Below are 16,761 nucleotides of genomic sequence, written 5' to 3' on the forward strand. Positions count from 1 at the left end.
GTGATTGTGACTCAGTGAATGACAGTGGCAATTAAATAGATAAACAGCAGCTCAAATTGCTGTAGTTACAGGCAGATGTTAGCTGTGTAACACAGCCGGCACTTGCCTCGAATAAAGCAGACTCCGCTCCTGAGCTGGATTAATACAGCTTTTTGGAACAAAAATGTAAATAATGAGTCATTAAAGGATTACAACTTAACAAACCTGTTTGTTCACCTTAAAACTGAATCAAAGGGATTTGTAAAATATTGCAGTAATTTAATGGCAGGCCTAGCAAAACATTGGGTGCTAGCAGAAGAAAAATATATCTATTTAAATGAAAATAATTAACATGCATTTGCTTCCCCTTTTTCTTGTAGTAAATCTAGATGCATTTTTAAAGGCTGTGTGCAAGGTGTACACTGCAGATTTAACTATTTCCCAGTCATCTGAACAAATGTATGCTGTTATTTACAAAGATGTGCTTTACCAGATATACACAGTGAGACATCATTACACGTACATTATACATATACACACTATACAGACCCTATACACATTATATAGTCACATACACACGATACGTTATATATGCACATCGTTTAGTGGCCCCTGCCGTTGGTCCAGATCCTCAGTGGATTTTGCAGCACCCTGACATTTTAGAGCCCTCACTAGCTCTGTATGCATATGATGTCCTACACATGTGCTCCAACCAAGATGGCTCCAACCAGCACATGGAGATCATGTGACAAACGACAGCTCCATTAAATCCCATGAGACACACCTATGTATGAGAGGTATGTGGATGGTCAGTCCCGCCCATCACTTCTGACCATCCCCTGAACCTAGCCCTGAATGGGTACAAATATCCTCATGGAACTATAAGTCCCAGAGAAACATTCCAGGTTCAGATCACAGAGGATTTCCGCCTCTGTGACACATACCGGCCATTTACAACATTGCCAGTCTCATCCTTACAACACCTACATAGCATCTGGCCATCTGCTGGATCTTTTTCATTGATGTCCTCCACAAAAATCTTAATTTTTATTTCCTTATTTTTTTCTGCAACCATCATAATGTAAAGTATTTTTTTTAATTTACATTACCACCCTATAGTGAGACAAATTTGTTTCTTTTGAGCTGTGATGGATCTGGCTGTTACCGAGAGAATTGGACAGGTTTTCCCCCCATGACACCATATTTGCTTACATTTTTTCTTCTAGTAAAGCAGGTAGACTGTCTGAAATTTTTGTACCCATTGACTAGAAATTCACAATAAATCAGTTAATATTTGATGAAACTCTGATTGAAAGCTGAAGTATAAAGTCTGTCTTCCGTGTTTCATACATTTTCAAGGGATTCCCAGAGACTTTGGTGGCCATGTCTGAGTCACAAACAGATGAGAATAGGAGATATTCTCAGTCTCAATGACCAGGGACACTGATCTGTTTTTAAAACTGATGTTCTTTTGATGTCTGAGAATAAAAATGACAGCATATGGACGTGTGTAGCACCAGCGTCCCTGCAATGCTCACCCTCCTCGCTGCAGGAACGTGACTAACTGCCACGGCTATCTCGCCTGCCTTGCTTCCCCCTGGTCCTCCACGTGGGTCTCCACCTGCTTCCTCCTCTCGAGGCCTGTGCACGCTGCACAGGTCCTCCGGGAGTACACCTAGGGCGTGCGTGCGCACAGCTTCCTTTTTCTTAAAGGATCAGCATGCCATTTGTTGGAAGTACCTCTCAGCCTGAGAGGTACTTTGTATTTAAAGCACTCTCCCACTAGGGGAGGTGCCTGAGCAACGTGGTTAGTTAGTGGTCCGTTCCCTAGCCAGCTAGTTGTCAGGTCCCCTTGTGCATGGTTTGTTCCAGTTTCAGTGTGCATTACCTTTCCTTGTCTCCATGCCCCGGCCGTACCCCTGGTACTGGCCTGTTCCTGTTGTATCATCTGTCCCAGCCGTCCCGTCCGCATCCGCTACAGTTGTGACTCTTCCGTCTAACCTGGCCATACCATCTGCCTCAGCTGTCCCGGCTGCATCTGTGACACTAGTGACTCTGTCCATCTTGGCCTTACTATCTGCTTCTACCTTTTGGAGTGGTGTGAGGGGGTTGTGACCTATTCGATGTGTAAGTCATTCATCTCTACCAAGCGCTTTCCACTATTTTATCTGATAATATGAATAATAACATGACCCTATATTTGTATTTCTTGTATAATTAGTTAGCAGTCATCCGGTAGAGGCACTATGCCTCATTACTGCTTTTTACTCCTTAGGATGATTGAGACCTCTCAATTTTAGTCATTACTGCTTTTTAGTCCTTAGGATGATTGAGACCTCTCAATTTTTCCTGTGTAGTCCATGTCACGTTATGACTATAATAATACTTACCACGGAAAATATTCTATATGTCATAATTATTATTAGGAAATTGTGCTTGATTACAATCCTTCCTTTTTTGGACATAACAGGGTTTGAGGTTTTCTTTGGAGCTGTGCTAGTGTTTCCATTAGCCACATTGGTATTTACAGTTTACCATCATAATTCACACATGAACAGGTCCATCCCCCTCTTGGTTATTGTTTTTAAATGAACACATTTGATTGTTGCTTTGTTGTCTTGCGGTCACTTATATGTGTATTTTTTATTTAATAAAATTATTAAATTTCACATATCTGCTTGCTCTTTTTGAATACCTCCTATAGGGATCCATTCTCCTAAAGTGTCAGCATGCCATTTCCTGGATGTGCCTCTCAGCCTATCGCTGAGAGGTACTGGGTACTTAAGCCACTCTCCCACTAAGGGGGGTGCATGAGCAACATGGATAGATAGTGGTCCATGCTCTAGCCAAGTAATTATCAGGTCCTCTTGTCCACTGTGTGTCCCAGTTTCCATGTGTATTACCTTTCCTTATCTCCGTGTCCCGCCCGTACCCCTGATACTGGCTTGTTCATGTTGTGTCATCTGTCCCAGTTACACTAGTGACGGTCCGTCCTGGCCTTATATCTGCTTCAGCCATCCCGGTGGTCCCTGTCCTCACTGGATACTTTGCCTGTCTGCATCTGTGTCCGTCCTTGCCCTTGGGGTCAGCTGCCACTGTCCCGGTCACTGTCTTGGGAGTGGCACCTGGCACCTGCCTCATAGTGGACACTTAATCAAGCCCCTCCTTCTAAAAGGTAAGCCTGGGTCCCGCCTGTGGTCCAGTGGGTCCACTCTTCCTCACTGCCTTACCATCTCCAGTGACGAGCATTAGAACGTGTCACATGAATGTGCAAATGCAACCTAATGTGGTCACTACAGATTTAAAAATATGGCTGTATTATTCACGTAGATCTAGTCTTCCTCAACAGAAGTCAGTGGCCTCTAAACAACTTTAATGAAATACTTAATATGATATGTTTATTCGGTTAATGCTTTCAGATATGTTAATCAGTGTTTTTTTCTCGTCATGTTTACACAGAAAAAAATGGTGTTTTCTCTATTTTTGTTAGCAGACAAATCAGGTCTGTAATAGTCTATTACGGCTGTGGCTTAATCACAGATAGTAATTCATTCTTGCCCATGTAACGTTATGATTACATTTATGATTCTCTTGGGAAAGAAAACAAGATTAAATGCTGATTTTTGTTCTTGTCTTTATTATATCTTCCACATTAGAGTATAAACCCCCCCCCCCAGATCTTTGCACTTAACCATTTCAGGATATTATTTGAATGGTTATAGAAAGCGTTCTTTTTAGAGGCCAGTTTAAAAAGTGGTAAGAGTGGGCATTTAGGACTGGCATTCAAAGTTTAAATCATGTTACTGCATATAATACAGCCAGAACTTTCTAAAAATGTAGCTGTGCATCTTACTTTGTATGCTGCCCTATCGCCACGTTTTAGCCCCATGTTAGTGGCTTCTTTGGAGCTTATGTCTGAATCCCTGAAAAATGGGATTTTGGGTGTATACACCAACAGAGCTAATTACTGTATTGACACAGACTGAATCACCTTGTGCTCTGTCAGACATAATGTTCAACAGTATCCGTCTATTTAAGGTAGGTGCCAAAATGCAGTCAATCATGTTTCAATTTCTGCCTCTGTGATGAGCTGGCCACAGATTGACCTATGGACTTAAGGGTACGTTACACACTGCGATATCGGTACCGATATCGCTAGTGAGCGTACCCGCCCCCGTCGGTTGTGTGTCGTGGGCAAATCACTGCCTGTGGCGCACAACATCGCTAACACCCGTCACATGGACTTACCTGCCTAGCAACGTCGCTCTGGCCGGCGATCCGCCTCCTTTCTAAGGGGGCGGTTCGTGCGGAGTCACAGCGACGTCACACGGCAGCCGTCCAATAGCAGAGGAGGGGCGGAGATGAGCGGCCGGAACATGTCGCCCACCTCCTTCCTAATTGCCGGTGGACGCAGGTAAGATGTTCGTCGTTCCTGCGGTGTCACACATAGCGATATGTGCTGCCGCAGGAACAACGAACAACATCGTACCTGCAGCAGCAACGATATTAAGGAAATGAAAGATGTGTCAACGAGCAAGGATTTTTCATGTTTTTGAGCTCATTGATCGTCACTCATTGGTGTCACATGCTGCAAAGTTGTTAACAGCGCCGGATGTGAGTCACTAATGACGTGACCCCGGCGATATATCGTTAGCGATGTCGCAGCATGTAAAGCACCCTTTAGAGTGGACTTTTCCTAGCATGGAGCACAGGTTTGGTGGATCTTATTGTTGTGTTCGATTAGAGATTTGTTTGCTCTTAGTTTAAGATGGTCTTGACTGTCTCAGGAGCCATTAAGCAATTAAGCCATTGATCTCTCTGTAACAGAATGTCAACTACACCCTTTCTCCATGGACTCTAAAGGCCACGTCACACTAAGCAACATCGCTAGCAACATCGCTGGTGAGGCACGACTTGCTAGCGATGTTGCTGTGTGTGACATCCAGCAACAACCTGGCCCCTGCTGTGAGGTCGCTGGTTGTTGCTGAATGACCTGGACCATTTTTTAGTTGTTGCTCTCCCGCTGTGAAGCACACATCGCTGTGTGTGACAGCAAGAGAGCAACAACTGAATGTGCAGTGAGCAGGGAGCCGGCTTCTGCGGACGCTGGTAACCAATGTAAATATCGGGTAACCAAGAAGCCCTTTCCTTGGTTACCCGATATTTACCTTCGTTACCAGCGTCCGCCGCTCTCACGCTGTCAGTGCCGGCTCCCTGCACACATAGCCAGACTACACATCGGGTAATTAACCCGATGTGTACTCTGGCTAGGGGTGCCAGGGAGCCAGCGCTAAGCGGTGTGCGCTGGTAACCAAGGTAAATATCGGGTTGGTTACCCGATATCTACCTTAGTTACCAAGCGCAGCATCGCTTCCATGCGTCACTGCTGGCTGGGGGCTGGTCAATGGTTGCTGGTGAGATCTGCCTGTGTGACAGCTCACCAGCAACCCGTGTAGCAACGCTCCAGCGATCCCTGCCAGGTCACGTTGCTGGTGGGATCGCTGGAGCGTCGCTTAGTGTGACGGTACCTTAATATAATCAGGCCTGCTGTAGCATTCATTGTCATTCATCTGGTGGGGTTGTGCATCTTTGCAGTAGGCTTCCCCAATACACAACTATTCAGACTGGTTTCTGGAACCTTCTGCATACTTTGCACCACATGTAGAAGATGTTGTAGGGGATAGGTGTGAGCACATCTGCCCATCCTAGGGGGCTGATCCCAGGAGAGGGAGAACAATAAACCACAAGTTTGGTCAGTGAGTTGGGGCTGTGATGTGGAGGGGTGAGGAGCTGTTGCTGTGGCCAGGTCCTGGTATGGACTATAGAGATTGGCGCTCAGTACTTGTTACGATCATGATATCTATTGTCTGGATTTGAGGAACTATCCGAAGGACCAATGTTGCTGGCTGGAGCTGGATACATGTGCTACGGTCGTGGTATCTGACATTTGGAGGAACAAAAGCTGAGACTACAGACTATTCCGGCTGGAGATACAAAAGCTGTCGGCAAACCAAAAGTTGGTAGACAGTGAGTATCACCCGGAATGGGGCAGTGAACTACCAATCCCGGTTTGGGACCTCGTGGACTGTGAATATCTCATTTAAACTATCTACCTGGAGTTGCTGTACGACCATGTAAGGAAGAAATAAAAATTGTTGCATCTTTAACCTGCCTAAGTGATTAATACAACCTCAGATCCTCACAGCCTCAAATTGGCAGATAATGTTGAAAATTACTTCTGATACCACAAAGTGGTACTGTTTCAATAAAGTAAATTGCTCCTTCAGCAGATATGCTCTTCACAGCTTCAGATGTAAGGTCACCAGACGTAGTCACTTAGGTGGGGCCAAAACATGATTTAAAAATAGCCTATACCTTCTGTTTAAAAAGGGTCCAAATTACACTTCATCCCAATAGTACTTATGTACTATAGTATTCAGAAAGTTAATTTTCCCAATTTACCTACATGTCATTATAGAAAATGTTAACATTTGATCGGAGGAGCATGGATTGACGCTATCATTTAACAGAAAGAATAATGTGCTACACTTCCTATAAGCCCGACAGGTCAAGACTACGAAACTGGTGTAGGGCAGGAAAATGTAAGTGCGGCTTCCAATTAAAGTAGATGGTGCTCAGTGTTAGCATAAAGTCAATAATCTTGCCATAATGAAGTATATCCAGCATATTAAAACAAACTATTTGTTAAGACAAGCATATCATTCCATACAACATAAAATGATGGGGGATAAGATGTAGACCTGGCTGTGACCCTCTCCAAGACCACTAGGACTATACTTTTGCCTGATATATAGAAGACTGCTTTCATATTTCTCTTTGTAGTTGAAAATGAAAATCCTCTTTACCAGTACTCATTGGTATTCACTTCTCTTCGGAAGCAGTCTGTAACATTGTAACACACGACAGCTTTGATATTTAAATTTGTTTTCCACCTTAAGTCAGTGACTTGGTGAATTGGCATCCTTATTAGCATTTCCAATTATTATTTCTCATGGAGGTTGCCTAGATTTTCTGTGCACTTTATGAATGTATGTGTTTTATACCATTTTTGTATGTATTAATTTTGCTGTACTCCCATCGGCAGGATTTGTAAAAAGAAAATCAATGAATGCCCTAGGTAAACTGTAAATGGTAATCTCCTTTCACTGTCAAGTCATTGCAGCAAGATTCCTTTCATTTGCGGTGTATGGTGAGAGAGAAATAAATTAAATATTACTCAGGATACCAATTCATGATTTATTCATGGATTCAGCATGGACAGTCTTTCATTCTCTCACCGGTATTGATTGAATACCTGAGGAAAAAAAAAGTTTCTTAAGGTAAAGTGCAAAGTCAAAGAAAACATATTACATCATGATGAGCTGTAAGACATTCAATCTAAGAAACACCAAACTTTTACACTGTGCACTAAACTATGAAGGGATTTACTGGGATAAAAACTTCTCCAAATATTACTACTAAAGAATGTTGGGAAGTAGTCTTATTTATCTGAAAGGGAATATATTCTGTATTGCATCAGCTAGGTCATGGGTCGAAGGGTAAATCTTCTGGCAATAATTAAGCGACTTGCTCCTCAAGCCTTTAAAACTTTTGTAATAATTGACACAACCCATGGACAATGGTGGTACTCCTTCTGCAAAACAGGCAGATGACTGTCTATACTAATTAATAGAGAAACAATGTAGCAATAATCGCTGCCGACGTTCCATTTGATCTATACTTTTGTTCCAGCAGCCGCCTCGTCCTACAGGATGGGCCTTGGGAATACTGTTTTGTATCTAGGTTCGGGTGCCCAGAGTAGGACCTGTACTTATCAGATGGTTATGTCTGGTTTTGTCCTAAATGTTTAAGTTGGGAATTGCTCTCTAATGATATGAAGAAGCTTTAGTATAATTAATATTAAAGTGATGTTTAGGATATTGATTTACACATCTTTTGCTGAACATCAGGCTCCATCATTGCCAATACGATGGTATGAGGGAACTGCACAGACAGCTATTCTTGGATGCAATAATATCACTTGGATTGCTTCATTCAGCCACAAAGTATTGTAAAAATCACCAGTGGGGAAAGTCTATGTGAATTCAATGGGAAGAAAAAAAAAAAAAAGGCCATTGTTACAATACCATTTCACAGACTGGTCCCAATCATGTATAATGGACTAGCACTGGGTGTAAAATAATGATGAAGATCCGGTCTCACAACTATTGTCCATGAGTGTTCTGGATGTTTAGCATTAAAAATGCACACACTGGTTTCTACAAAGTGCTGATCACATGGGTACGTGTAGTGCACCATGCTGGCCACAGCCTAATGGTCATGCCCATACCATTAGATCAGTCGTGCTGCCCAGCACCTCTAAGTATATTGCATAAGTACAGACACCATATTATCTCAGGGCTTGGTTACATCCTGCCAAGATAAATCCATGTGGAATTAGTTGATCAAAATTTACAAGTTTTCAACTTGTCTTGTGAGTCCCTACATTAAATTAAAAGCAACTCGGTAAAAAAAACCCCAACAAAACACGTCCACAACACATCACAGAAAAAAGGGCCATACTTGCCAGTACGGTAAGGGTGCATGCCCATGATCTGTGTCCAAAATGCTGCGTTGTACAGTACAAGCACAGTGGATGGGATTTCTAGAAAGCGTTCTCCATAGGAAGAACAGAAGAGAGACCGCAACTGCTTGAACTCTGATCAAGCAGCTGCATTTTCCTGTGGAGGAGACTCACAGCGGGTCCTAATCGTGGGCATGTACCCTTACACTACCATTCCATGTGTGTGTGCATCAGTCAGGAAACGACAGACGTCTTTATTACATATGCTGATGATCATTGCATAAAATACCGTAATTAACTCTGCACCAATATAAAAGATTTTCCTAGGCTGTATGTGACCTTGAGTGTCGCTGCTCGTTACGCTGCTCACTTTAACGCTCTACTGATCTTACTTTATAGTGCAGCATAGAAAAGGCAAATGATTAAAAGGTTTCATGTTGCATTTCACGTTAAACTTTCACGTTACTCTTCTTGAACTTTGTAATCGGTTTCTGAGCATCTCTACATGGCGGGTACAGTTTTTATGTACGTTCTTTTAGCTAATGATTCGTCTCTGACTACTAGCACCTGTTGTAGGCTTCTAACACATAGATCGCAGCAATATATTGAAATATCAGGAAGCTGAACTGTTCATGTGAAAGGGTATTATATGTGATTATTGTGTATCATGTATAAGTATAGCAGAGGCAGAGCACTGAAAATGAATGGCAGCATTTCTAAATGATACACTTGAGCTGGTGTATGAATGTCAGATTTCCTGAAAGTGTGAGACTAGTACAATTGTGAATGTGAACAAATGAATAAATTATGTGGAACAGCTGTTTATAGTCAACGAGGAAACCAACCAATATTCCCATGTAAGTATTAAGCCTGTTGGCCAGAGGCCATAAAGGTAAAATAAAATATAAAATCTGCAGCTGCTCAGATCAGAGCTGTCAATTGTTATGCAGTGCCTGTATGGTCATCCATATACACACTTCCCCAAACTCAGATCACAGGCGCTGATAAAGTTAGACACTGTTAAAATCTTGTCTTTATACAGTCATTAGTGATGAGCGAGCACTACCATGCTCTGGTCTCGTTAAGAGCAGTTGGATGCTCAGATGGCTGTGACTCAAGTATTATGGAAGTAAATGGGGAACTGGAGCATTTTGCCAGGAATTCTTTTGGAAAAATGCTCGTGTTCTCCATTGACTTCCGTGATACTTTGGTACTTGAGTCACGCCCATCCAAACATCTAACTACTCTTAACAAAACCCCAGCATGGTAGTGCTCACTCATCACTAACTATCACCAAATAAACATCTGATGGTAATTGGGCTCATTTGTGTCCTACTTAGCCTAATGATCATGGGAGTAGCTGTATGAACACAGCACTATTGCGCTTACTGCATGGTGTTTAAGCCTTCCTAAGAGTAGCAGTCAAACATCAGAGCAGTTATGTTTAATTACTGATTCCTTCCCAAACATTGTTTCCTTCCATGTTCTGCAGCATCTCTGGAGCGGAGATACACTTCAGATATACAGTCATGACTGAAAGTTTTGAGACTGACACATATTTTGGTTTTCACAAAATTTGCTGCTTCATTGTTTTTAGATCTTTTTGTCAGATGTGTCTATGGTTAGTAAAGTACAATTATAAACATTTCATACGTTTTTACACTTTTATTAGCAAATACATTATGTTTATGTAAAGACTCACTATTGATTAACAGTTAATCCCTTTTTTTCAAGGCTTCTGCAGTTCTACCTGGATACAGAAGATCAGCTTCTTGGCCAAATTCTGACTGATGAGAACCACATCTTACCTAATCTGTACTTCGATTTTATCACAATTTCTGTCTGTTTACTTGTACACCCAATTTTTGAAGATTGACCACAGTTTTTTAATGGGATTGTGATCTACAGAGCTTCCTGGCCATGGACTCAAAATTTCAATGTTTTGATCACCATCACACTCAGTTATTACTTTTACTTTGTGATATGTTGCTCCATGAAAGGGAAACAGCATTGTTCAATCCCAAACTGCTCCAGAATCGTTGAGAGACGTTGGGGGTAAAACTCCTTTTTTTTTTTTTCTCTGAAGGATCTTTCTTCCAGATGTCCCAAACAGTCTGCAGGGGACTTCATCAGAAAAAATAACTTTGCCCCAGTCCTAATCCCTGTACAATCTGGGAAAGAAAGGGTGAACACTACTATGAGTCCTGTGTCATGCCAACCGTAAAGCATCCTGAAACCATTATGTGTGAAGGTTTTTCATCCAAGGGAGTGGGATCATTCACAATTTTGCTTAAGTACATTGCCATGACAAAAAGAATGGTATATATACATCCTTCATGAGCAACTTCTCCTAATGATCCAGAGCAATTTGAGGATAAACAATGATGTCCCCTATGATGGAGCAGCACCTCGCAAAGTAAAAGTAATAACTAAATGACTTGGTGAACAAAATATTGAAACTTTGGGTCCATGGCAAGGAAATTCTAGAGATCTCAATCCAATTGCAAACCCATGGTCAAGCCTCAAAATCAGCTAGACAATCAAAACAAAAATTATGATAAACTCTAAGCTCTGATTAGTGAAGATGGGTTCTCGTCAGTTAGGATTTGGCCCAGAAGCTGATATCCAGCATGTCAGGGCGAGGTGCAGAAGTATTGAAAACTAAGGGTCAACACTGTAAATATTGTTTTGGTTTTTTTTGCATACACTTTACATATTTTTCAATACTAATTTAAAAACTTGTAAAATACTGATAATTGTACTTCACTTACCATAGAAACATCTGACAAATAGATCTAAAAATACTGAAGCAACAAATTTTGGGAAAACCAAAATTTGTGTAAGTCTCAATAGTTTTGGATAAGAGTACGCAAGTTGCTTGGGAAGGTGTTTAATCTCAAGGATTGCCTTCTATTAAAGGGAGGTTGTCAGCCCAAAGTGACTGTTCAAACCAACCACAGGCAGTCCAACTTTGAGGTGGTCAAACCATTCAGGTCACCTTCCCAACTACTTGTTTTCTCTGTCCACTCTTTGGTTTCTGGAAACCCAAAACTGTCTATGAAAGAAAAAGAGGATAAAGATACAGTGCCTACAAGTAGTATTCAACCCCCTGCAGATTTAGCAGGTTTACACATTCGGAATTAACTTGGCATTGTGACATTTGGACTGTAGATCAGCCTGGAAGTGTGAAATGCACTGCAGCAAAAAAGAATGTTATTTCTTTTTTTATTTTTTTTTTTAAATTGTGAAAAGTTTATTCAGAGGGTCATTTATTATTCAACCCCTCAAACCACAAGAATTCTGTTTGGTTCCCCTAAAGTATTAAGAAGTATTTCAGGCACAAAGAACAATGAGCTTCACATGTTTGGATTAATTATCTCTTTTTCCAGCCTTTTCTGACTAATTAAGACCCTCCCCAAACTTGTGAACAGCACTCGTACTTGGTCAACATGGGAAAGACAAAGGATCATTCCAAGGCCATCAGAGACAAGATCGTGGAGGGTCACAAGGCTGGCAAGGGGTACAAAACCCTTTCCAAGGAGTTGGGCCTACCTGTCTCCACTGTTGGGAGCATCATCCAGAAGTGGAAGGCTTATGGAACTACTGTTAGCCTTCCACGGCCTGGACAGCCTTTGAAAGTTTCCACCCGTGCCGAGGCCAGGCTTGTCTGAAGAGTCAAGGCTAACCCAAGGACAACAAGGAAGGAGCTCCGGGAAGATCTCATGGCAGTGGGGACATTGGTTTCAGTCAATACCATAAGTAACGTACTCCACCTCAATGGTCTCCGTTGCAGACGAGCCCGTAAGGTACCTTTACTTTCAAAGCGTCATGTCAAGGCTCGTCTACAGTTTGCTCATGATCACTTGGAGGACTCTGAGACAGACTGGTTCAAGGTTCTCTGGTCTGATGAGACCAAGATCGAGATCTTTGGTGCCAACCACACACGTGACGTTTGGAGACTGGATGGCACTGCATACGACCCCAAGAATACCATCCCTACAGTCAAGCATGGTGGTGGCAGCATCATGCTGTGGGGCTGTTTCTCAGCCAAGGGGCCTGGCCATCTGGTCCGCATCCATGGGAAGATGGATAGCACGGCCTACCTGGAGATTTTGGCCAAGAACCTCCGCTCCTCCATCAAGGATCTTAAGATGGGTCATCATTTCATCTTCCAACAAGACAACGACCCAAAGCACACAGCCAAGAAAACCAAGGCCTGGTTCAAGAGGGAAAAAATCAAGGTGTTGCAGTGGCCTAGTCAGTCTCCTGACCTTAACCCAATTGAAAACTTGTGGAAGGAGCTCAAGATTAAAGTCCACATGAGACACCCAAAGAACCTGGATAACTTGCAGAAGATCTGCACGGAGGAGTGGGCCAAGATACCTCCAGAGACCTGTGCCTGCCTGATCAGGTCTTATAAAAGACGATTATTAGCTGTAATTGCAAACAAGGGTTATTCCACAAAATATTAAACCTAGGGGTTGAATAATAATTGACCCACACTTTTATGTTGAAAATTTATTAAAATTTAACTGAGCAACATAACTTGTTGGTTTGTAAGATTTATGCATCTGGTAATAAATCTTGCTCTTGTTTGAAGTTTGCAGGCTCTAACTTATTTGCATCTTATCAAACCTGCTAAATCTGCAGGGGGTTGAATACTACTTGTAGGCACTGTAGATGGAAAACAATTAGGTGCAAGGTGCAGCGAGCTACTCGTCCACTGCGGTGGTGCACCAAGGCCCTGTGCTTTGTTTGTGTAACCATCTTGGTTTGAACCATCCCCCCTAAATTATATTTACCTGAAACCTGGATAAACCCTTTATACATGTAAAGAAGCCTGTTACTAATGGAAAATACCTTTTCTTCTCTTCTTCCTCTTCTAGGGTGAAGGCTGGGTCTATGTGAACCCTCTTTGCAAAACTCACTAACTGCAGGATGTCAAGCCTCCTGGGCAGCTCTTCAGTGTTTCATATGGAAAGGACATGCTCCCACTCATGGAAACGTGGATGAAGAAACCAGTTAACATATTTCTGCAGCTGCTAGCTTATCTATGTACTCAAAAGCCATTCTCTTTCACTAAGTGTGTACATATATAAATATATATACTGATGAACTCTCTGTATCAATGCTCACATATAAATACATGTATATACACTAAGTAGCCAGATTTTATAAGCCCTTTTTGCTATTTTAGTTGCCAAATGATTTTTGCACTCTTCAGGTAAAAAGACCACTTCTACCTACATACGACAGGTTTTATTAGAGCTTAGTATAATGCTAGAAAGAAAATAACCCTGCTTTTTATTAAACAAATGAAATCAGGTCAGAGAATCTTTCCTTAATATCAGGTAATGCCTATAAGTATAAGCCTTTCAGGTATGCTCCTAACACAGAGCGAGATCCTCCATCTACAGACTGTTCTGCCCATGTACCAGTCCCTACTGTCATTCTGCCATTCTAATCAATATAACATGAAAATCAGGGTAAATGGGACTATGGGTGAGGCACAGACACATGGAAATGTGACAGTATAGAATAAAACCAGAATTTAGGAAGGGAAAAAACAACCACATAATTGACGGCTACAATCGATGGTGGTCGGTAAACTCCTTAAATAGCTAATGAAATGTATATTGAATAAAATGTCTCTGAATTCTATAGAATAATCGATTCTAATAAGGAATAGCTTTCCATTTTAAGCAGATTATAGGAACCTTTCAAAATGGTATTGTCAAAATGTCATACTGTACATGCTACTCTCTGTGCGAAAGATACAGAAAGAGAAGGAAACAAAGTCTGACATTCTTCTGCCTACCATTTACAGATCACTACTGATGCTAATAGTGACCATATAGGTAATATGGTTTATTGAGGAATATATTTGCATTCAGACTCCAAATGGAATACAGTAGGGAAAATAAGTTTGCACGTTTTCCCACCTAAAAATATTGAGAGGTCTGTAATTTTTCTCGTAGGTACATTTCAACTGTGACAGAGGGAATAAAAAAAAAACATCCAGAAAATTACATTGTTTGATTTTTAAATAATTAATTTGCATTTATTTTGCATGAACTAAGTATTTGATACAATAGAAAAAGAGAACTTAATATTTGGTACAGAAACCTTTGTTTTCAATTACAGAGGTCTGATGTTTCCCATAGTTCTTGACCAAGTTTGCACAGACTGCAACAGGGATTTTGTCCCACTCCTCCATACAGATCTTCCCCAGATCTTTCAGGTTTTGGGGCTGTCACTGGGCAACATTGAGTTTCAGCTGCCTCCAAATATTTTCTATTGGGTTCAGGTCTGGAGACAACCTAGACCACTCGAGGACCTTAAAATGCTTGTTACGGAGCCACACCTTAATTGTCCTGGCTGTGTATTTTGGGTCATTGTCATTCTGAAAGATCCAGCCACGACCCATCTTAATTTCTTTTACTGAGAAAAGGAGGCTGTTGGCCAAAATCACGTGATTCATGACCCCCATCCAGCCTCCCATCAATATTGTGCAGTTGTCCTGTCACCTTGCAGAAAAGCCCCCACCCCCTTCAAAGTATGATGTTTCCACCCCCATGCTTCATGGTGTTCTTGGGGTTGTACTCATCTTTCTTTTTCCTCCAAACACAGCGAGCGGAGTGGATATCAAAAAGTTCTATTTTGGTCTCATATGATCACATAACCTTCTCCCATGCCTCTTCTGGATCATCCAGATGCTCATTGCTAAGCTTGAAACGGGCCTGGACATGTATTGGCGTGAGCAGAAGGACCTTGCGCATCCTGCCAGATTTTGGTGTAGTGGTCCCAGCGCTCTTCAGATCATTGAACAAATACTCCTGTGTAGGTCTGGACTGATTTCTGACCTTTTCAAAAATCATCCTTACCCCATGAGACTAGATCTTGCATGGAGCCCCAGACCGAGTAAGATTGACAGTCGTCTTGTGTTCCTTCCATTTTCTAATAATTGCGCCAACAGTTGTTGCCTTCTCACCAACCTACTTGCCTTTTGTCCTGTGGCCCATCCCAGCATTATGCAGTTCTACAATTTTGTCCCTGGTGTCCATAGACAGCTCTTTGGTCTTGGCCATGATGGAGAGGTTGGAGTGTGTTTAATTGTAGGAGAGATTCTTAAAGAAAAATGACAAGTCTGTGAGAGCCAGAATTTTTGCTGATTGGTAGGTGATCAAATACTTATTTCATGCAATAAAATGCAAAATAATTGCCTGCCATAGTTGAAGTGTATGTGGGTAAACTTGCAAAATCAGCAGAGTATCCAATACTTATTTTCCTCACTGTATATCCCTTCATAATTATTACAGGTATTTATCGCTGCCACTGTTATGGAGTGCGTTTTACGGCTGTCAGTCATTGTGGAGGGCGTTCTGTGGGGTGTTATGTCTAATACTGTTATTTGACATATTGAGACTACTACAGTAATACTAAAGCTGCGGCTGACCACCCTTAAAAACAATCCACAAAAAGTTTTATATGGTCACTATATGGAATTCCAAAGTTAGCCTTGATTTACTGTATAATATATTAGGAAGCGGAACATTACCCTATATGTAATGTCATATAATATCAGTAATATATTGTGTTTAGATGATTACCCAAAACGTAAATTATAAACACCATCAAGTTATGATCAATAAATACAGAAATCGAAGTCTTACTTTATCATTTCCAGGAAGTAAAGCATGTTTATTTTTAAGGATAGAACTTACTGAGAATGTGATTATGAATCATTGCAAATATTTTGGCACAGAATCCCATTAGCAACATTTATAGATGCCAATCGCTTTCCTCCTCTTTCAATATACTGTTTCAACAGTAAATTGAGCAGTTTTTTTGTTTGTTGCAATGTGTTCTGTAGAAAACCTACATTACCTGCATCTAAAACTAGTGCCTCTTTAGGGCAGATCTGTTACCATACTGTGCTGTTTTGGTGAAGAATATTATGCAGACAGGTCTGCTGTATTATTAGTCTAAAGTGTACATTAAAATATTGTGCTGTTTGCTTAAAAGGGAACCGGTCATGTCCCCAAATGCTATTAACCTGCAGATATGGGGGTTAATCTACAGGATAATAGCGTTCCAAAGCTGCCCGGCCGCTGCACTCAAAGTTGTGCTACCAGGAGGAAATTAACTGTAACCCTCCCAGCAGCCTTCCGCTTTCAGTAATAGTGCGGTTTCAGTAC

The 16,761-nt window shown here is 41.5% G+C and overlaps 1 protein-coding gene across 2 annotated transcripts in view; it reads left to right on the forward strand.

Moving 5' to 3' along the window:
* Window positions 1-16,229, forward strand: part of OSBPL10 (oxysterol binding protein like 10) — a 749,675-nt gene extending 733,446 nt beyond the window's left edge. For both annotated transcript variants that reach the window (XM_075315242.1, XM_075315243.1), the window contains one exon: window positions 13,450-16,229. In XM_075315242.1, coding sequence (XP_075171357.1) covers window positions 13,450-13,494 — 45 coding nt within the window. In that variant the 3' untranslated portion in view covers window positions 13,495-16,229. The remainder of the gene's footprint in view (window positions 1-13,449) is intronic.
* The last annotated feature ends 532 nt before the right edge of the window (window positions 16,230-16,761 follow it).

This window comes from Anomaloglossus baeobatrachus, chromosome 6 (genome assembly GCF_048569485.1).
Source record: "Anomaloglossus baeobatrachus isolate aAnoBae1 chromosome 6, aAnoBae1.hap1, whole genome shotgun sequence".
In the NCBI taxonomy this organism is placed as follows: Eukaryota; Metazoa; Chordata; class Amphibia; order Anura; family Aromobatidae; genus Anomaloglossus; species Anomaloglossus baeobatrachus.